Raw genomic sequence first — 23,027 nt, forward strand, 5'->3', positions numbered from 1 at the left:
ACACATCAGTCTACAATAACGTAACAAAAGGCTTAAAACAGGTGACAAATAGGAAAACAGTGATACACTGAGCAAAACTGTATACATACAAAATCCTGAGTTATATCCTGTATTATACTCCAGAGCTGTACTCACTATTCTGCTGGTGAGATCACTGTGTACATACATTACATTACTTATCCTGTACTGATCCTGAGTTATATCCTGTATTATACTCCAGAGCTGCACTCACTATTCTGCTGGTGAGGTCACTGTGTACATACATTACTTATCCTGTACTGATCCTGAGTTATATCCTGTATTATACCCCAGAGCTGTACTCACTATTCTGCTGGTGAGGTCACTGTGTACATACATTACATTACTTATCCTGTACTGATCCTGAGTTATATCCTGTATTATACCCCAGAGCTGCACTCACTATTCTGCTGGTGAGGTCACTGTGTACATACATTACATTACTTATCCTGTACTGATCCTGAGTTATATCCTGTATTATACTCCAGAGCTGTACTCACTATTCTGCTGGTGGGGTCACTGTATACATACATTACATTACTTATCCTGTACTGATCCTGAGTTATATCCTGTATTATACTCCAGAGCTGTACTCACTATTCTGCTGGTGAGGTCACTGTGTATATACATTACATTACTTATCCTGTACTGATCCTGAGTTATATCCTGTATTATACTCCAGAGCTGTACTCACTATTCTGCTGGTGAGGTCACTGTGTACATACATTACATTACTTATCCTGTACTGATCCTGAGTTATATCCTGTATTATACCCCAGAGCTGTACTCACTATTCTGCTGGTGAGCTCACTGTGTACATACATTACTTATCCTGTACTGATCCTGAGTTATATCCTGTATTATACTCCAGAGCTGTACTCACTATTCTGCTGGTGAGATCACTGTGTACATACATTACTTATCCTGTTCTGATCCTGAGTTATATCCTGTATTATACTCCAGAGCTGTACTCACTATTCTTCTGGTGAGGTCACTGTGTATATACATTACATTACTTATCCTGTACTGATCCTGAGCTATATCCTGTATTATACTCCAGAGCTGTACTCACTATTCTGCTGGTGAGGTCACTGTGTACATACATTACATTACTTATCCTGTACTGATCCTGAGTTATATCCTGTATTATACCCCAGAGCTGTACTCACTATTCTGCTGGTGAGGTCACTGTATACATACATTACATTACTTATCCTGTACTGATCCTGAGTTATATTCTGTATTATACTCCAGAGCTGTACTCACTATTCTGCTGGTGAGGTCACTGTGTACATACATTACATTACTTATCCTGTACTGATTCTGAGTTATATCCTGTATTATACTCCAGAGCTGTACTCACTATTCTGCTGGTGAGGTCACTGTGTACATACATTACATTACTTATCCTGTACTGATCCTGAGTTATATCCTGTATTATACTCCAGAGCTGTACTCACTATTCTGCTGGTGAGGTCACTGTATACATACATGACATTACTTATCCTGTACTGATCCTGAGTTATATTCTGTATTATACCCCAGAGCTGTGCTCACTATTCTGCTGGTGAGGTCACTGTGTACATACATTACATTACTTATCCTGTACTGATCCTGAGTTATATCCTGTATTATACTCCAGAGCTGTACTCACTATTCTGCTGGTGAGGTCACTGTGTACATACATTACATTACTTATCCTGTACTGATCCTGAGTTATATCCTGTAGATCATTTACTTAAAATATGAAAAAAAAAAAATCATAAACAACAACAATATAACAATTTTACATAACACATACGTGTACATATATCCAATCCATATCAGTCCATTAATGTTTTGGCTGCTCCAACCTCATTCTCATCATGGACTTGATATATTATTATATAGCTGATGTATTACTTGATATATTATTACATAGTTGTACAGTGTTATATAGTTCATGTATTACTTGATATTATTGTATAGTTGCTGTGTTGTTGTAGAGTTATTATACAGTTGCTGTGTTGTACAGTTATTATTGTATAGTTGCTGTATTGTCGTAGAGTTATTATTGTATAGTTGCTGTGTTGTCGTAGAGTTATTATTGTATAGTTGCTGTGTTGTCGTAGAGTTATTATTGTATAGTTGCTGTGTTGTCGTAGAGTTATTGTATAGTTGCTGTGTTGTCGTAGAGTTATTGTATAGTTGCTGTGTTGTCGTAGAGTTATTATTGTATAGTTGCTGTGTTGTTGTACAGTTATTATTGTATAGTTGCTGTGTTGTCGTAGAGTTATTATTGTATAGTTGCTGTGTTGTCGTAGTGTTATTATTGTATAGTTGCTGTGTTGTTGTAGAGTTATTATACAGTTGCTGTGTTGTTGTAGAGTTATTATACAGTTGTTGTGTTGTTGTAGAGTTATTATACAGTTGCTGTGTTGTTGTAGAGTTATTATACAGTTGCTGTGTTGTTGTAGAGTTATTATACAGTTGCTGTGTTGTTGTACAGTTATTATACAGTTGCTGTGTTGTTGTAGTTATTATACAGTTGCTGTGTTGTTGTAGTTATTATACAGTTGCTGTGTTGTTGTACAGTTATTATACAGTTGCTGTGTTGTTGTACAGTTATTATTGTATAGGTGCTGTGTTGTTGTACAGTTATTGTATAGTTGCTGTGTTGTCGTAGTTATTGTATAGTTGCTGTGTTGTAGAGTTATTATTGTATAGTTGCTGTGTTGTTGTACAGTTATTATTATACAGTTGCTGTGTTGTTGTAGAGTTATTATACAGTTGCTGTGTTGTTGTAGAGTTATTATACAGTTGCTGTGTTGTTGTAGTTATTATTATACAGTTGCTGTGTTGTTGTACAGTTATTGTATAGCTGCTGTGTTGTTGTAGTTATTATTATACAGTTGCTGTGTTGTTGTACAGTTATTATTGTATAGTTGCTGTGTTGTTGTACAGTTATTATTGTATAGTTGCTGTGTTGTCGTAGTTATTGTATAGTTGCTGTGTTGTAGTTATTATTGTATAGTTGCTGTGTTGTTGTACAGTTATTATATAGTTGCTGTGTTGTTGTAGAGTTATTATACAGTTGCTGTGTTGTTGTAGAGTTATTATACAGTTGCTGTGTTGTTGTAGAGTTATTATACAGTTGCTGTGTTGTTGTACAGTTATTATTGTATAGTTGCTGTGTTGTTGTACAGTTATTGTATAGTTGCTGTGTTGTCGTAGTTATTGTATAGTTGCTGTGTTGTACAGTTATTATTGTATAGTTGCTGTGTTGTACAGTTATTATTGTATAGTTGCTGTGTTGTACAGTTATTATTGTATAGTTGCTGTGTTGTCGTAGTTATTATTGTATAGTTGCTGTGTTGTACAGTTATTATTGTATAGTTGCTGTGTTGTACAGTTATTATTGTATAGTTGCTGTGTTGTACAGTTATTATTGTATAGTTGCTGTGTTGTACAGTTATTGTATAGTTGCTGTGTTGTACAGTTATTATTGTATAGTTGCTGTGTTGTCGTAGAGTTATTATTGTATAGTTGCTGTGTTGTACAGTTATTGTATAGTTGCTGTGTTGTACAGTTATTGTATAGTTGCTGTGTTGTTGTACAGTTATTGTATAGTTGCTGTGTTGTACAGTTATTGTATAGTTGCTGTGTTGTACAGTTATTATTGTATAGGTGCTGTGTTGTTGTACAGTTATTATTGTATAGTTGCTGTGTTGTGCAGTTATTGTATAGTTGCTGTGTTGTCGTAGTTATTGTATAGTTGCTGTGTTGTCGTAGTTATTGTATAGTTGCTGTGTTGTACAGTTATTATTGTATAGTTGCTGTGTTGTACAGTTATTATTGTATAGTTGCTGTGTTGTACAGTTATTATTGTATAGTTGCTGTGTTGTACAGTTATTATTGTATAGTTGCTGTGTTGTCGTAGAGTTATTATTGTATAGTTGCTGTGTTGTACAGTTATTGTATAGTTGCTGTGTTCTTGTACAGTTATTGTATAGTTGCTGTGTTGTACAGTTATTATTGTATAGTTGCTGTGTTGTACAGTTATTATTGTATAGTTGCTGTGTTGTACAGTTATTATTGTATAGTTGCTGTGTTGTACAGTTATTATTGTATAGTTGCTGTGTTGTACAGTTATTATTGTATAGTTGCTGTGTTGTACAGTTATTATTGTATAGTTGCTGTGTTGTCGTAGAGTTATTATTGTATAGTTGATGTGTTGTACAGTTATTGTATAGTTGCTGTGTTCTTGTACAGTTATTGTATAGTTGCTGTGTTGTACAGTTATTATTGTATAGTTGCTGTGTTGTACAGTTATTATTGTATAGTTGCTGTGTTGTACAGTTATTGTATAGTTGCTGTATTGTACAGTTATTGTATAGTTGCTGTATTGTACAGTTATTAGTGTATAGTTGCTGTGTTGTACAGTCATTATTGTATAGTTGCTGTGTTGTTGTACAGTTATTATTGTATAGTTGCTGTGTTGTGCAGTTATTGTATAGTTGCTGTGTTGTTCTACAGTCATTATTGTATAGTTGCTGTGTTGTTGTACAGTTATTGTATAGTTGCTGTGTTGTGCAGTTATTGTATAGTTGCTGTGTTGTGCAGTTATTGTATAGTTGCTGTGTTGTACAGTTATTATTGTATAGTTGCTGTGTTGTACAGTTATTATTGTATAGTTGCTGTGTTGTACAGTTATTGTATAGTTGCTGTGTTGTACAGTTATTGTATAGTTGCTGTGTTGTACAGTTATTATTGTATAGTTGCTGTGTTGTACAGTTATTGTATAGTTGCTGTGTTGTCGTAGAGTTATTATTGTATAGTTGATGTGTTGTACAGTTATTGTATAGTTGCTGTGTTCTTGTACAGTTATTGTATAGTTGCTGTGTTGTACAGTTATTATTGTATAGTTGCTGTGTTGTTGTACAGTTATTATTGTATAGTTGCTGTGTTGTACAGTTATTGTATAGTTGCTGTATTGTACAGTTATTGTATAGTTGCTGTATTGTACAGTTATTAGTGTATAGTTGCTGTGTTGTTGTACAGTCATTATTGTATAGTTGCTGTGTTGTTGTACAGTTATTATTGTATAGTTGCTGTGTTGTGCAGTTATTGTATAGTTGCTGTGTTGTTCTACAGTCATTATTGTATAGTTGCTGTGTTGTTGTACAGTTATTGTATAGTTGCTGTGTTGTGCAGTTATTGTATAGTTGCTGTGTTGTGCAGTTATTGTATAGTTGCTGTGTTGTAGAGTTATTATTGTATAGTTGCGGTGTTGTTGTACAGTTATTATTGTATAGTTGCTGTGTTGTGCAGTTATTGTATAGTTGCTGTGTTGTAGAGTTATTATTGTATAGTTGCGGTGTTGTTCTACAGTCATTATTGTATAGTTGCTGTGTTGTTCTACAGTCATTATTGTATAGTTGCTGTGTTGTTGTACAGTTATTATTGTATAGTTGCTGTGTTGTAGAGTTATTATTGTATAGTTGCGGTGTTGTTCTACAGTCATTATTGTATAGTTGCTGTGTTGTTCTACAGTCATTATTGTATAGTTGCTGTGTTGTTGTACAGTTATTATTGTATAGTTGCTGTGTTGTGCAGTTATTGTATAGTTGCTGTGTTGTTGTACAGTTATTGTATAGTTGCTGTGTTGTAGCGTTATTATTGTATAGTTGCGGTGTTGTTCTACAGTCATTATTGTATAGTTGCTGTGTTGTTCTACAGTCATTATTGTATAGTTGCTGTGTTGTTGTACAGTTATTATTGTATAGTTGCTGTGTTGTGCAGTTATTGTATAGTTGCTGTGTTGTTGTACAGTTATTGTATAGCTGCTGTGTTGTTGTAGTTATTATTGTACAGTTGCTGTGTTGTTGTAGAGTTATTATACAGTTGCTGTGTTGTTCTACAGTTATTATTGTATAGTTGCTGTGTTGTCGTAGAGTTATTGTATAGTTGCTGTGTTGTGCAGTTATTGTATAGTTGCTGTGTTGTTCTACAGTCATTGTACAGTTGCTGTGTTGTGCAGTTATTGTATAGTTGCTGTGTTGTTGTACAGTTATTATTGTATAGCTGCTGTGTTGTTCTACAGTTATTATTGTATAGTTGCTGTATTGTACAGTTATTAGTGTATAGTTGCTGTGTTGTACAGTTATTATTGTATAGTTGCTGTGTTGTTGTACAGTTATTATTGTATAGTTGCTGTGTTGTGCAGTTATTGTATAGTTGCTGTGTTGTTCTACAGTCATTATTGTATAGTTGCTGTGTTGTTGTACAGTTATTATTGTATAGTTGCTGTGTTGTGCAGTTATTGTATAGTTGCTGTGTTGTTGTACAGTTATTGTATAGCTGCTGTGTTGTTGTAGTTATTATTATACAGTTGTTGTGTTGTTGTAGAGTTATTGTATAGTTGCTGTGTTGTTGTACAGTTATTATTGTATAGGTGCTGTGTTGTTGTACAGTTATTGTATAGCTGCTGTGTTGTACAGTTATTATTATACAGTTGTTGTGTTGTTGTAGAGTTATTGTATAGTTGCTGTGTTGTTGTACAGTTATTATTGTATAGCTGCTGTGTTGTTGTAGTTATTATTATACAGTTGCTGTGTTGTTGTAGAGTTATTGTATAGTTGCTGTGTTGTTCTACAGTTATTGTGTCATGATTACACAGTGTTGTTATATGGTTCTGCAGTGTAGGAGCCTCAGAGCTGCGCTCATTGGCGTTGGTCACCGCTGGGATTTGCTCAGTGCTGGGGGAGTCTTGAGATGTCTAACACATTGATGCGTTGTGGCCCTGTGTGAGAGTCACTAGAGGAGACGTGCAGCACAATGGAAGACAAGGTCAGTGCAGGGCACAGTATGTGAAGGACTCGTCTAGAGCCGAAGCTCACAACCACAACTTCAACGCAATGGCGGTATAAGTCCAGATGATGAAATCCGCAGTTGACAAGGTACAGTAGGGATGAGGGAGCTGTAGGGTGCCCCCTGCAGAAGGCTCCAGAAGGTAATCCCCAATCCAGTGTGGTTATATCTCCACAACAGGCACTTACACAGCTGCTGATCCAATATGGATTATGGGAATGATCCCTCACACTGAGGATTTACTGTGTGGCCTGGGTATCACCACCTTCAGTTTGGTGTGGCTTGGATATTACCCGTACTGCTTTGTGTGGCTCGGATATTATCTGTTCTGCTTGGATTGGCTCGGATATTACCCGTACTGCTTGGTGTGGCTCGGATATTATCTGCACTGTATGGTGTGGCTCGGATATTACCCGTACTGCTTGGTGTGGCTCGGATATTATCTGCACAGTTTGGTGTGGCTCGGATATTACCCGTACTGCTTGGTGTGGCTCGGATATTACCCGTACTGCTTGGTGTGGCTCGGATATTATCTGTTCTGCTTGGATTGGCTCGGATATTACCCGTAAAGTATGGTGTGGCTCGGATATTATCTGCGCTGTATGGTGTGGCTCGGATATTACCCGTAAAGTATGGTGTGGCTCGGATATTATCTGCACTGTATGGTGTGGCTCGGATATTACCCGTAAAGTATGGTGTGGCTCGGATATTATCTGCGCTGTATGGTGTGGCTCGGATATTACCCGTACTGCTTGGTGTGGCTCGGATATTATCTGCGCTGTATGGTGTGGCTCGGATATTATCTGCGCTGTATGGTGTGGCTCGGATATTACCCGTACTGCTTTGTGTGGCTCGGATATTATCTGTTCTGCTTGGATTGGCTCGGATATTACCCGTAAAGTATGGTGTGGCTCGGATATTATCTGCGCTGTATGGTGTGGCTCGGATATTATCTGCACTGTATGGTGTGGCTCGGATATTACCCTTACTGCTTGGTGTGGCTCGGATATTACCCTTACTGCTTGGTGTGGCTCGGATATTACCCATAAAGTATGGTGTGGCTCGGATATTATCTGCGCTGTATGGTGTGGCTCGGATATTATCTGCACTGCTTGGTGTGGCTCGGATATTACCCGTACTGCTTGGTGTGGCTCGGATATTACCCGTAAAGTATGGTGTGGCTCGGATATTATCTGCGCTGTATGGTGTGGCTCGGATATTATCTGCACTGCTTGGTGTGGCTCGGATATTACCCGTACTGCTTGGTGTGGCTCGGATATTATCTGCGCTGTATGGTGTGGCTCGGATATTATCTGCACTGCTTGGTGTGGCTCGGATATTATCTGCGCTGTATGGTGTGGCTCGGATATTACCCTTACTGCTTGGTGTGGCTCGGATATTACCCATAAAGTATGGTGTGGCTCGGATATTATCTGCGCTGTATGGTGTGGCTCGGATATTATCTGCACAGTATGGTGTGGCTCGGATATTATCTGCACTGCTTGGATTGGCTCGGATATTACCCGTACTGCTTGGTGTGGCTCGGATATTACCCTTACTGCTTGGTGTGGCTCGGATATTACCCGTAAAGTATGGTGTGGCTCGGATATTATCTGCGCTGTATGGTGTGGCTCGGATATTACCCGTACTGCTTGGTGTGGCTCGGATATTATCTGCGCTGTATGGTGTGGCTCGGATATTATCTGCGCTGTATGGTGTGGCTCGGATATGATCTGCACTGTATGGTGTGGCTCGGATATTACCCGTACTGCTTTGTGTGGCTCGGATATTATCTGTTCTGCTTGGATTGGCTCGGATATTACCCGTACTGCTTGGTGTAGCTCGGATATTACCCGTACTGCTTGGAGTGGCTCGGATATTACCCGTACTGCTTGGTGTGGCTCGGATATTATCTGCACTGTATGGTGTGGCTCGGATATTATCTGCACTGTATGGTGTGGCTCGGATATTATCTGCACTGTATGGTGTGGCTTGGATATGATCTGCGCTGTATGGTGTGGCTCGGATATTACCCGTACTGCTTGGTGTGGCTCGGATATTATCTGCACTGTATGGTGTGGCTCGGATATTATCTGCGCTGCATGGTGTGGCTCGGATATTATCTGCACTGCTTGGTGTGGCTCGGATATTACCCATACTGCTTGGTGTGGCTCGGATATTATCTGCGCTGTATGGAGTGGCTCGGATATTATCTGCACTGCTTGGTGTGGCTCGGATATTATCTGCGCTGTATGGTGTGGCTTGGATATTATCTGCACTGCTTGGTGTGGCTCGGATATTACCCGTACTGCTTGGTGTGGCTCGGATATTACCCATACTGTTTGGAGTGGCTCGGATATTATCTGCGCTGTTTGGTGTGGCTTGGATATCACCATGTTCTGTTAGGTGTGGCTTGGATATTACCCGTACTGCTTGGTGTGGCCCGGATATTATCTGCGCTGTATGGTGTGGCTCGGATATGATCTGCGCTGTTTGGTGTGGCTCGGATATTACCCGTACTGCTTGGTGTGGCTCGGATATTATCTGCGCTGTATGGTGTGGCTTGGATATTATCTGCACTGCTTGGTGTGGCTCGGATATTATCTGCGCCGTTTGGTGTGGCTCGGATATTATCTGCGCTGTTTGGTGTGGCTTGGATATCACCATGTTCTGTTAGGTGTGGCTTGGATATTACCCGTACTGCTTGGTGTGGCCCGGATATTACCCGTACTGTTTGGAGTGGCTCGGATATTATCTGCGCTGTTTGGTGTGGCTTGGATATCACCATGTTCTGTTAGGTGTGGCTTGGATATTACCCGTACTGCTTGGTGTGGCTCTGATATTACCCGTACTGCTTGGTGTGGCCTGGATATTACCCATACTGTTTGGTGTGGCTCGGATATTACCCGTACTGCTTGGTGTGGCTCGGATATTACCCGTACTGCTTGGTGTGGCTCGGATATTATCTGCACTGTATGGTGTGGCTCGGATATTATCTGCACTGTATGGTGTGGCTCGGATATTATCTGCGCTGTATGGTGTGGCTCGGATATTATCTGCGCTGCTTGGTGTGGCTCGGATATTATCTGCGCTGTATGGTGTGGCTCGGATATTACCCGTACTGTTTGGTGTGGCTCGGATATTATCTGCGCTGTATGGTGTGGCTCGGATATTATCTGCGCTGTATGGTGTGGCTCGGATATTACCCGTACTGTTTGGTGTGGCTCGGATATTATCTGCGCTGTTTGGTGTGGCTTGGATATCACCATGTTCTGTTAGGTGTGGCTCGGATATTACCCATACTGTTTGGTGTGTCCCAGATATTACCCATACTGTTTGGTGTGTCCCAGATATTACCCATACTGTTTGGTGTGGCCCAGATATTACCCATACTGTTTGGTGTGGCCCGGATATTACCCGTACTGCTTGGTGTGGCCCGGATATTACCCATACTGTGGAGTGGTTCGGATATGATCTGCGCTGTTTGGTGTGGCTCGGATATCACCATGTTCTGTTAGGTGTGGCCCGGATATTACCCATACTGTGGAGTGGTTCGGATATGATCTGCGCTGTTTGGTGTGGCTCGGATATGATCTGCGCTGTTTGGTGTGGCTCGGATATTATCTGCGCTGTTTCGTGTGGCTCGGATATCACCATGTTCTGTTAGGTGTGGCTCGGATATTACCCGTACTGCTTGGTGTGGCTCGGATATTATCTGCGCTGTTTGGTGTGGCTTGGATATAAGCATGTTCTGTTTGGTGTGGCTTGGATATTACCCGTACTGTTTGGAGTGGCTCGGATATTGGTGTGGCTCAGATATTACCCGTACTGTTTGGTGTGTCCCGGATATTACCCATACTGTTTGGTGTGGCCCAGATATTACCCATACTGTTTGGTGTGGCCCGGATATTACCCGTACTGCTTGGTGTGGCTCGGATATTACCCATACTGTGGAGTGGCTCGGATATGATCTGCGCTGTTTGGTGTGGCTCGGATATGATCTGCGCTGTTTGGTGTGGCTCGGATATTATCTGCGCCGTTTGGTGTGGCTCGGATATTATCTGCGCTGTTTCGTGTGGCTCGGATATCACCATGTTCTGTTTGGTGTGGCTTGGATATCACCATGTTCTGTTTGGTGTGGCTCGGATATTACCCGTACTGCTTGGTGTGGCTCGGATATTATCTGCGCTGTTTGGTGTGGCTTGGATATCACCATGTTCTGTTTGGTGTGGCTTGGATATTACCCGTACTGTTTGGAGTGGCTCGGATATTGGTGTGGCTCAGATATTACCCGTACTGTTTGGTGTGGCTCGCATATTACCCTTGCTGTTTGGTGTGGCTCAGATATTAACACGTTCTGTTCGATGTGGCTTGGGTAATACCAAATTGAGTTTCACCATGTTCTGTTAGGTAAAGTCTAGGTCTCCCCACATTCTGTTTTGTGTTGCAAGGGTATCACCATGTTTTGTTTGGTGTGGCCTTTGTTATCTCCATGTCCTGTTTGGTGTGGCCAGAGCATGGCCATGTTTAGTTTGGTGAAGCCTGGTTATCACCACATTCTGTTTAGAATAGCCTGGAGATCTCCATGTTATTTGCAATTCTGGTATCACCATGTCCTGTTTGGTGTGGCTTGAATATCACCTTGTCCTGTTTGGTGTGTCCCAGTTATTACTATGTTCTGATTGGTGTGGCCAAGGTAATACTAGGTTTTGTTTGGTATGGCCCAGGTATCACCATGTCCTGTTTGGCATGACTCTGATATCACCATGTTCTGTTTGGCATGACTCAGATATCACCACGTTCTGTTTGGCATGACTCCTATATCACCATGTTCTGTTTGGCATGACTGATATCACCACATTCTGTGTGGCATGACTCTGATATCACCATGTTCTGTGTGGCATGACTCTGATATCACCATGTTCTGTTTGGTATGGTTCAGTTACCACCATGTTCTGTCTTCATCACCACTGTCTGTCCCTGTAAAGTCTGTGTCCTGGCACATGTGTAATGCCGCGCCCCCCCCCCCAGCATGTCCGTTCCTATGCAGAGAGTTCACAGAACTGCAGGGGGAGCACATAGCGGCTATAAGTTTTACTTGGTGAATTGGCATTATCTGAGGCTCTTTTGTTCTTGGCGGGCACATCCTCTGTATCTCGGCTTTCACCTGATTAAAAGCGGCGTATTTGTTTCACCGCCTGGCTGGAAATAATAGGACAAGACAATGCGCCATTGTCAGCGGATAACAATACACCTTAGTGTCCTGACGTCTCTCCGTGACCTTTCATCTCTCGCAGTCCACAACTACAGGGAGTTCGGCTGGATTCCAGCCACTGATAAAAGGGACCCTGTCCTTTCCAAACAAAACCAATTTTTACACCAAGGTGGGGGAGAAACAAAACCGCATTGTTCCGGCACAGATGGAAGTTTAATGTTACTACGGCAACTGTTTAATCCCCTTCTTTCCACCTTCTTCACCGGCCTATCCAGAGTGCTACCTTTTAACTCATGGGCTCAGAAGCTGCGAGGCTTGCGGCGCTCCTAATTAGCCGCGATTTTCACAGCGCAGACACCACGATGAGCTAATCGAGATCTGCAAAATAGTGACGTATGCCTGAAAATATTCGTCCTCCTGAGGCTCCACTTTACAATGACAATAATGAGGCCATTATTAGGAGAGGGCATTAGGATGCTGGGCTGCTACTAAACAGAGGACACAATTGTTCTCCTCTTGTCCTTTGAATCAACAACCTATTGTCGTAGGCCAGAGAACGAGAGGCGCCGGGGAACGGCCTCCATCATGTTTGCTGCGCCAATGTGGGGCTGTTACCTTCATTAGGCTCTCGATAAACTGATCATCTGTCATAGAGGAAACTTAGTGTCTGATTATCTACAAAGTAACAACTCGGATATCCCACTTATCACATGGGAAGTAACAGCCATGAGTCCTATACACTCACCAGCCCCTTTGTTAGGTACACAAACAGCTCATCAGCCAATCCCATGGCAGCAACTCATTACATTTAGGCATGTAGATGTGGTCAAGACTTGCTGAAGTTCAAATGGAGCTGCAAAATGGGGAAGAAAGGGGATGTGACGGTGAATGTGAACCATCTATGGGGTTTACAGAGGACAGTCAAAAAAAAAAGAGAAAATATCCAGTGAGTGGCCGCTGTGTGGAGGAAAATGCCTTGGTGTCAGAAGAGAATGGGCCGACTGGTTCAAGATGACAAAGAAAACAGTAACTCAAATATCAACAAGGTCTTCAGAATACCATCTCTGACCGCACAAAATGGCCAACCTTGAAGCAGATGGGCTACAGTAGCAGTAGACCACACAGGGGAAATTTTAGGCTACTATTCACACAGGCACCAAAACTAGACAATGGAAGAACATTGTTTGGTCTGAGGAGTCTGCATTCCAGCAGTAACATTGAGATGGGTGAGAATTTGGTGCAAACAACATGAAATCAAAATATATAAGGAATGTTTCCAGCACCTTTGAGAAAGTAGAAAGGGGGTCCGACTAGGGAGGTGTAGCTAATAAAGTGGTCAGTGAGTGTGTGTGTATATATTTATGTAGAGAGGGTCCGATCCAGGACTAGGGAGGTGTACCTAATAAAGTGGTCAGTGAGTGTGTGTATATATATTTATGTAGAGAGGGTCCAATCCAGGACTAGGGAGGTGTACCTAATAAAGTGGTCAGTGAGTGTGTGTATATATATTTATGTAGAGAGGGTCCGATCCAGGACTAGGGAGGTGTAGCTAATAAAGTGGTCAGTGAGTGTGTGTATATATATTTATGTAGAGAGGGTCCGATCCAGGACTAGGGAGGTGTACCTAATAAAGTGGTCAGTGAGTGTGTGTATATATATTTATGTAGAGAGGGTCCAATCCAGGACTAGGGAGGTGTACCTAATAAAGTGGTCAGTGAGTGTGTGTATATATATTTATGTAGAGAGGGTCCGATCCAGGACTAGGGAGGTGTACCTAATAAAGTGGTCAGTGAGTGTGTGTATATATATTTATGTAGAGAGGGTCCAATCCAGGACTAGGGAGGTGTACCTAATAAAGTGGTCAGTGAGTGTGTGTATATATATTTATGTAGAGAGGGTCCGATCCTGGACTAGTGAGGTGTAGCTAATAAAGTGGTCAGTGAGTGTGTGTGTGTGTATATATATTTATGTAGAGAGGGTCCAATCCAGGACTAGGGAGGTGTACCTAATAAAGTGGTCAGTGAGTGTGTGTATATATATTTATGTACAGAGGGTCCAATCCAGGACTAGGGAGGTGTACCTAATAAAGTGGTCAGTGAGTGTGTGTATATATATTTATGTACAGAGGGTCCAATCCAGGACTAGGGAGGTGTACCTAATAAAGTGGTCAGTGAGTGTGTGTGTGTGTATATATATTTATGTAGAGAGGGTCCAATCCAGGACTAGGGAGGTGTACCTAATAAAGTGGTCAGTGAGTGTGTGTATATATATTTATGTAGAGAGGGTCCGATCCAGGACTAGGGAGGTGTACCTAATAAAATGGTCAGTGAGTGTGAGTGTGTGTATATATATTTATGTAGAGAGGGTCCAATCCAGGACTAGGGAGGTGTACCTAATAAAGTGGTCAGTGAGTGTGTGTATATATATTTATGTAGAGAGGGTCCGATCCAGGACTAGGGAGGTGTACCTAATAAAGTGGTCAGTGAGTGTGTATATATATATATATATATATATATATATATATATATATATACAGTGGTCCCTCAACATATGATATTAATTGGTTCCAGGAGAACCATCATATGTTGAAACCATCATATGTCGAGTACATATGTCTATGTAAAAATGGTAATTGGTTCTGGGGCCTTGGAACCATTGTATGTTGAATACATATCTCTATGGGAAACTGCTAATTGGTTCTGGGATGACCATTGTATGTGGAGTGTATGGGGAGTGTTTAACAAACCAGGGTGCCTCCAGCTGTTGCACAACTACAACTCCCAGCATGCATGTACAGCCATTGACTGTCTGGGCATGCTGGGAGTTATAGTTTTGTAACAGCTGGAGGCACACTGATAGGGAAACATTGATGTATGGGGTGTATATGTATTGTATATGATGGGTGACATTGTATACAGTACTGTACAGTTCTTTATATACCTTCAGGGGGGACAGAATGTCCTCCATTACCATCCTGCCGACTACAGCTCGATAGGAAAGGAAGGGCAGGGCAGCCAGCAGCTCATTGGTTGCCTGCAGCAAGATGCTACAGGCTATTGGCTATGGCGGCAGTGAGGGGGCGGGGCTTACACGGGGCTCACAGTGGAAGCCTGTATGAGTTAGCAGGACAGCGTGTGAGTAACAGGAGGCAGAACGGGGCACACGGGGACATTATACAACTATCTGTCAGTTACTGAAGTTGTCAGCGCTGTCAGATAGCTGTTTGTATGATGGACCCGACACACAGCAGCATCATATGTCGAGGCTGCCTTCAACATACGATGGGCTCTGAGAGGCCATCATATGTTGAAATGATCATATGTCGGGGCCATCATAAGTCAGGGGGTCACTGTATATGTAGAGAGGGTCCGATCCAGGACTAGGGAGGTGTACCTAATAAAGTGGTGAGCGAGTGTGTGTGTGTGTGTGTGTGTGTGTATGTATATATGTATATATATATATATATATATATATATATATATATATATATATATATGTAGAGAGGGTCCAATCCAGGACTAGTGAGGTGTACCTAATGAAGTGGTCAGAGAGTGTGTGTATATATATATTTATGTGGAGAGGGTCCGATCCTGGACTAGTGAGGAGTACCTAATGAAGTGGTCAGAGAGTGTGTGTATATATATATATATATATATGTGGAAAGGGTCCGATCCTGGACTAGTGAGGTGTACCTAATGAAGTGGTCAGTGAGTGTGTGTATATATATTTATGTAGAGAGGGTCCGATCCTGGACTAGTGAGGTGTACCTAATAAAGTGGTCAGTGAGTGTGTGTATATATATTTATGTGGAGAGGGTCCGATCCTGGACTAGGGAGGTGTACCTAATGAAGTGGTCAGTGAGTGTGTGTATATATATTTATGTGGAGAGGGTCCGATCCAGGACTAGGGAGGTGTACCTAATAAAGTGGTCAGTGAGTGTGTGTATATATATTTATGTGGAGAGGGTCCGATCCTGGACTAGGGAGGTGTACCTAATAAAGTGGTCAGTGAGTGTGTGTATATATATTTATGTAGAGAGGGTCCGATCCAGGACTAGGGAGGTGTACCTAATAAAGTGGTCAGTGAGTGTGTGTATATATATTTATGTAGAGAGGGAGAAATCCAGGACTAGGGAGGTGTACCTAATAAAGTGGTCAGTGAGTGTGTGTATATATATTTATGTGGAGAGGGTCCGATCCTGGACTAGGGAGGTGTACCTAATAAAGTGGTCAGTGAGTGTGTGTATATATATTTATGTGGAGAGGGTCCGATCCTGGACTAGGGAGGTGTACCTAATAAAGTGGTCAGTGAGTGTGTGTATATATATTTATGTGGAGAGGGTCCGATCCTGGACTAGGGAGGTGTACCTAATAAAGTGGTCAGTGAGTGTGTGTATATATATTTATGTAGAGAGGGAGAAATCCAGGACTAGGGAGGTGTACCTAATAAAGTGGTCAGTGAGTGTGTGTATATATATTTATGTGGAGAGGGTCCGATCCTGGACTAGGGAGGTGTACCTAATAAAGTGGTCAGTGAGTGTGTGTATATATATTTATGTGGAGAGGGTCCGATCCTGGACTAGGGAGGTGTACCTAATAAAGTGGTCAGTGAGTGTGTGTATATATATTTATGTGGAGAGGGTCCGATCCTGGACTAGGGAGGTGTACCTAATAAAGTGGTCAGTGAGTGTGTGTATATATATTTATGTGGAGAGGGTCCGATCCTGGACTAGGGAGGTGTACCTAATAAAGTGGTCAGTGAGTGTGTGTATATATATTTATGTGGAGAGGGTCCGATCCTGGACTAGGGAGGTGTACCTAATAAAGTGGTCAGTGAGTGTGTGTATATATATTTATGTGGAGAGGGTCCGATCCTGGACTAGGGAGGTGTACCTAATAAAGTGGTCAGTGAGTGTGTGTATATATATTTATGTGGAGAGGGTCCGATCCTGGACTAGGGAGGTGTACCTAATAAAGTGGTCAGTGAGTGTGTGTATATATATTTATGTAGAGAGGGTCCGATCCAGGACTAGGGAGGTGTACCTAATAAAGTGGTCAGTGAGTGTGTGTATATATATTTATGTGGAGAGGGTCCGATCCTGGACTAGGGAGGTGTACCTAATAAAGTGGTCAGTGAGTGTGTGTATATATATTTATGTGGAGAGGGTCCAATCCTGGACTAGGGAGGTGTACCTAATAAAGTGGTCAGTGAGTGTGTGTATATATATTTATGTGGAGAGGGTCCGATCCAGGACTAGGGAGGTGTACCTAATAAAGTGGTCAGTGAGTGTGTGTATATATATTTATGTAGAGAGGGTCCGATCCAGGACTAGGGAGGTGTACCTAATAAAGTGGTCAGTGAGTGTGTGTATATATATATATGTGGAGAGGGTCCGATCCAGGACTAGGGAGGTGTACCTAATAAAGTGGTCAGTGAGTGTGTGTATATATATTTATGTGGAGAGGGTCCGATCCAGGACTAGGGAGGTGTACCTAATAAAGTGGTCAGTGAGTGTGTGTATATATATTTATGTGGAGAGGGTCCGATCCAGGACTAGGGAGGTGTACCTAATAAAGTGGTCAGTGAGTGTGTGTATATATATTTATGTGGAGAGGGTCCGATCCAGGACTAGGGAGGTGTACCTAATAAAGTGGCTAGTGAGTTATTGATTGTAGGTTAGCGAGATGCAGGTGACAGGCAGAAGGGAATATGACTACTGGGAATTTGTTCGTACTCTGTTACCATGGAGATACATAATTCTGCATAAGAACTGGAGAAACAAAATGAATTCTAAAAATGTAAATCATCACCTCAAGGCTAATACCAGACAACCTGATACATGACAATAATAGAAGGATATTGAAAAAGAAGATCGTGCTTCAATTTTATGATTAAGAGATGCAAAATTTATTAAAATGTATATACTAATAAAATTATAACATTATACAAAAGACAATATGTTAATAAACCTACTTCCCCAGGGCCCTTGTGGAGAGGTAGTTATGTCCTGCACTTAAATTATAAAATTCACTGTTATATTCAATCGTTTTCAATAATCCGGCATTTGGTGGTTCGGAATGTTGTATACACAGTCCGCAATGTCATAGATAATGGTTAATGTATCCAAGTCCATACAGATAAATGGATATATAGTTACCAGCCAAAGATATATTGTCCCAGCAGGCTGGTATTCAGACGCACAATCGGACCGATGTCTGCATAAGCTGAACTGGAGCGCAGGCGTGCGCCTCCGCGGCTGGTCTGCCTGCCACAGACCCTATAGATGCCGCTACGATGGTGAAGGTAGTGGAGGTAACAGCTTCCAGATGTCCAAGGTCGGACCTGGGGGAATGTGGAACGGCCCTTTCCTCAGTAGAAATAACTAATATTTCTACTAAGGAAAGGGCCGTTCCGATAGACAAGTGCCCTAAAACGCCTCTAGATTTATTTTAAACGCACTATTAACGCACCACTGTTATCTGCAAGTTCGCATTGAATTGAGAGGTCGGCATCTAACCTTTTGCAAACTGCTGTAGTCTCTTTGTATCCGGCCTATTGGTCATCCCGTTCACCGTGCTGCTGACGTCAGGCGCCACCGGATTCCACCAGGTCCGACCTTGGACATCTGGAAGCTGTTACCTCCACTACCTTCACCATCGTAGCGGCATCTATAGGGTCTGTGGCAGGCAGACCAGCCGCGGAGGCGCACGCCAGCGCTCCAGTTCAGCTTATGCAGACATCGGTCCGATTGTGCGTCTGAATACCAGCCTGCTGGGACAATATATCTTTGGCTGGTAACTATATATCCATTTATCTGTATGGACTTGGATACATTAACCATTATCTATGACATTGCGGACTGTGTATACAACATTCCGAACCACCAAATGCCGGATTATTGAAAACGATTGAATATAACAGTGAATTTTATCATTTAAGTGCAGGACATAACTACCTCTCCACAAGGGCCCTGGGGAAGTAGGTTTATTAACATATTGTCTTTTGTATAATGTTATAATTTTATTAGTATATACATTTTAATACATTTTGCATCTCTTTATCATAAAATTGAAGCACGATCTTCTTTTTCAATATCCTTCTATTATTATCATGTATCAGGTTGTCTGGTATTAAGGTGAGGATTTACATTTTTACTTTTCTTATATTTATTCACACCTGGGTGTAGGTTTATAATCTTTAGACCTCGGCTAATAGATTGTGAGCTGCACACATCCATTTTTTCTATCTAAGTTGAATTCTATCTATTGTAGATGCTTTAGAGCAGAGGTTGTGTCCATTCACTGAATATAAGCGCAGCCCGATTTATATACACGTCATCGATGCCTCAGCACAAGATGTAGGTGAATGTGAGTGCTATCAGGGCATGCTTGTCCTTGTAGTTCCCTGATTATATTGCAGCATTTATCATTTGATGAATTCCTTCATCGTCGTAAACTTGGCGTGTTGGGAGGAGACGCAGCGCCTCCAGAGATCATTAGCATTATGAGATAGCGGCATCTGATCATCTATAGAATTGTTATTTTATCAAAGCGGCGTCGCGCGCTGGAATCGCCGTCCTCGTCTCTTGTACAGAAAATAATTCCTTTAATCTCCTCATCAAGCAAACTCTTTCTGGTGGCAATCCCGTCCGCTTCCCGTGTGATATCCTCCAACGCTGTTTCCTATTTAATTAAAGCCGACACTGACAGAAGGACATGGATTACGGGTGTAATGGCGCATTTACCACGATTAATCGCAGGGTCCTCTCTGACACAACCAACAAAGGGGAATTGTTAGGAAAAAGGCTTTTATCCCCAGCAAAGGTCACATTATAGCTGCCGGCTGTTTTTAATATTCTCAGTTGTTGCTCCTGCCGGGCGCGCGGGGGGGGGGGGGGGGACAGGAGACAATCAGGATTTTTTTTCTCCCTCTCCTTCCTTTACCCCCCCCCCCCCCCCCTCCAATTACTGTTACGCTGTCATTAAGGCTGAAAATTAAGAAAACCAGTGAAGTCTATAAAAAGTGTGTTACATATTGTTAGGAAGCGGCCACTCAAGAAAGTGCGCGCCATTGTGCTCCCCATGCACCAGAAGGAGCGAATAATAAAGTTATCGACTTCAGGTCACATGGGTGAGAAAAGAATGAGAACAAGGACTGATCTGCCAAAAAACTGAGAAAATGTAATGTCACATGAGATATCAATGATGTCCAGGCGGGAAAAATGCTCATCAATACATCAGACTTCATTCCTGGTCCTCTGGACTATATAGGGTGTCAGGGTTCAGGATTATACCAGGGTGTCAGGGTCCAGGATTATACAGGGTGTCAGGGTTCAGGATTATACCAGGGTGTCAGGGTTCAGGATTATACCAGGGTGTCAGGGTTCAGGATTATACCAGGGTGTCAGGGTTCAGGATTATACAGGGTGTCAGGGTTCAGGATTATACCAGGGTGTCAGGGTTCAGGATTATACCAGGGTGTCAGGGTTCAGGATTATACCAGGGTGTAAGGGATCAGGATTATACAGGGTGTCAGGGTTCAGGATTATACAGGGTGTCAGGGTCCAGGATTATACAGGGTGTCAGGGTTCAGGATTATACCAGGGTGTCAGGGTTCAGGATTATACCAGGGTGTCAGGGTTCAGGATTATACCAGGGTGTAAGGGATCAGGATTATACAGGGTGTCAGGGTTCAGGATTATACCAGGGTGTAAGGGATCAGGATTATACAGGGTGTCAGGGTTCAGGATTATACCAGGGTGTAAGGGATCAGGATTATACAGGGTGTCAGGGTTCAGGATTATACCAGGGTGTCAGGGTTCAGGATTATACCAGGGTGTCAGGGTTCAGGATTATATAGGGTGTCAGGATTATACAGGGTGTCAGGGTCCAGGATTATATATGGTGTCAGGGATCAGGATTATACCAGGGTGTCAGGGTTCAGGATTATACCAGGGTGTCAGGGTTCAGGGTTATACAGGGTGTCAGGGTTCAGGATTATACCAGGGTGTCAGGGTTCAGGATTATACCAGGGTGTCAGGGTTCAGGATTATACAGGGTGTCAGGGTTCAGGATTATACCAGGGTGTCAGGGTTCAGGATTATACCAGGGTGTCAGGGTTCAGGATTATACCAGGGTGTCAGGGTTCAGGATTATACAGGGTGTCAGGGTTCAGGATTATACAGGGTGTCAGGGTTCAGGATTATACAGGGTGTCAGGGTCCAGGATTATACAGGGTGTCAGGGTTCAGGATTATACCAGGGTGTCAGGGTTCAGGATTATACCAGGGTGTCAGGGTTCAGGATTATACAGGGTGTCAGGGTTCAGGATTATACCAGGGTGTCAGGGTCCAGGATTATACAGGGTGTCAGGGTCCAGGATTATACAGGGTGTCAGGGTCCAGGATTATACAGGGTGTCAGGGTTCAGGATTATACAGGGTGTCAGGGTTCAGGATTATACAGGGTGTCAGGATTCAGGATTATACAGGGTGTCAGGGTTCAGGATTATACCAGGGTGTCAGGGTTCAGGATTATACAGGGTGTCAGGGTTCAGGATTATACAGGGTGTCAGGGTTCAGGATTATACAGGGTATCAGGGTTCAGGATTATACAGGGTGTCAGGGTTAAGGATTATACAGGGTGTCAGGGTTCAGGATTATACCAGGGTGTCAGGGTTCAGGATTATACAGGGTGTCAGGGTCCAGGATTATACAGGGTGTCAGGGTTCAGGATTATACAGGGTGTCAGGATTATACAGGGTGTCAGGGTGTCAGGATTATACAGGGTGTCAGGGTCCAGGATTATACAGGGTGTCAGGGTCCAGGATTATACAGGGTGTCAGGGTCCAGGATTATACAGGGTGTCAGGGTCCAGGATTATACAGGGTGTCAGGGTCCAGGATTATACAGGGTGTCAGGGTCCAGGATTATACAGGGTGTCAGGGTCCAGGATTATACAGGGTGTCAGGGTCCAGGATTATACAGGGTGTCAGGGTCCAGGATTATACAGGGTGTCAGGGTCCAGGATTATACAGGGTGTCAGGGTCCAGGATTATACAGGGTGTCAGGGTCCAGGATTATACAGGGTGTCAGGGTCCAGGATTATACAGGGTGTCAGGGTCCAGGATTATACAGGGTGTCAGGGTCCAGGATTATACAGGATGTCAGGGTCCAGGATTATACAGGGTGTCAGGGTCCAGGATTATACAGGGTGTCAGGGTCCAGGATTATACAGGGTGTCAGGGTCCAGGATTATACAGGATGTCAGGGTCCAGGATTATACAGGGTGTCAGGGTCCAGGATTATACAGGGTGTCAGGGTCCAGGATTATACAGGGTGTCAGGGTTCAGGATTATACAGGATGTCAGGATTATACAGGGTGTCAGGGACCAGGATTATATAGGGTGTCAGGGTCCAGGATTATACAGGGTGTCAGGGACCAGGATTATATAGGGTGTCAGGGACCAGGATTATATAGGGTGTCAGGGTCCAGGATTATATAGGGTGTCAGGGACCAGGATTATATAGGGTGTCAGGGTCCAGGATTATATAGGGTGTCAGGGTCCAGGATTATATAGGGTGTCAGGGTCCAGGATTATACAGGGTGTCAGGGTTCAGGATTATACAGGATGTCAGGATTCAGGATTATATAGGGTGTCAGGATTATACAGGGTGTCAGGGACCAGGATTATATAGGGTGTCAGGGTCCAGGATTATACAGGATGTCAGGATTCAGGATTATATAGGGTGTCAGGATTATACAGGGTGTCAGGGACCAGGATTATATAGGGTGTCAGGGTCCAGGATTATATAGGGTGTCAGGGTTCAGGATTATACAGGATGTCAGGATTCAGGATTATATAGGGTGTCAGGATTATACAGGGTGTCAGGGACCAGGATTATATAGGGTGTCAGGGTCCAGGATTATATTGGGTGTCAGGGTTCAG

General features: G+C 42.6%; 2 protein-coding genes across 2 annotated transcripts in view; both read right to left on the minus strand.

The window, feature by feature from the left end:
- Nucleotides 1–23,027, minus strand: part of LOC130331910 (transcription factor Sox-6-like) — a gene marked incomplete in the record, with an annotated part of 403,713 nt that overhangs the window by 297,137 nt on the left and 83,549 nt on the right.
- Nucleotides 3,762–6,257, minus strand: LOC130331911 (putative uncharacterized protein DDB_G0286901). Its single transcript, XM_056553726.1, has one exon. It carries the CDS (start codon nt 6,255–6,257, stop codon nt 3,762–3,764), a length of 2,496 nt encoding a protein of 831 aa, XP_056409701.1.

This window comes from Hyla sarda, unplaced genomic scaffold (assembly GCF_029499605.1).
Source record: "Hyla sarda isolate aHylSar1 unplaced genomic scaffold, aHylSar1.hap1 scaffold_36, whole genome shotgun sequence".
NCBI classification, from domain to species: Eukaryota; Metazoa; Chordata; class Amphibia; order Anura; family Hylidae; genus Hyla; species Hyla sarda.

Excerpts from the sequence above, each read along its gene's own strand:
- LOC130331911 (XM_056553726.1), bottom strand. The coding sequence starts at position 6,257 with ATGACTGTAGAACAACACAGCAACTATACAATAACTGCACAACACAGC.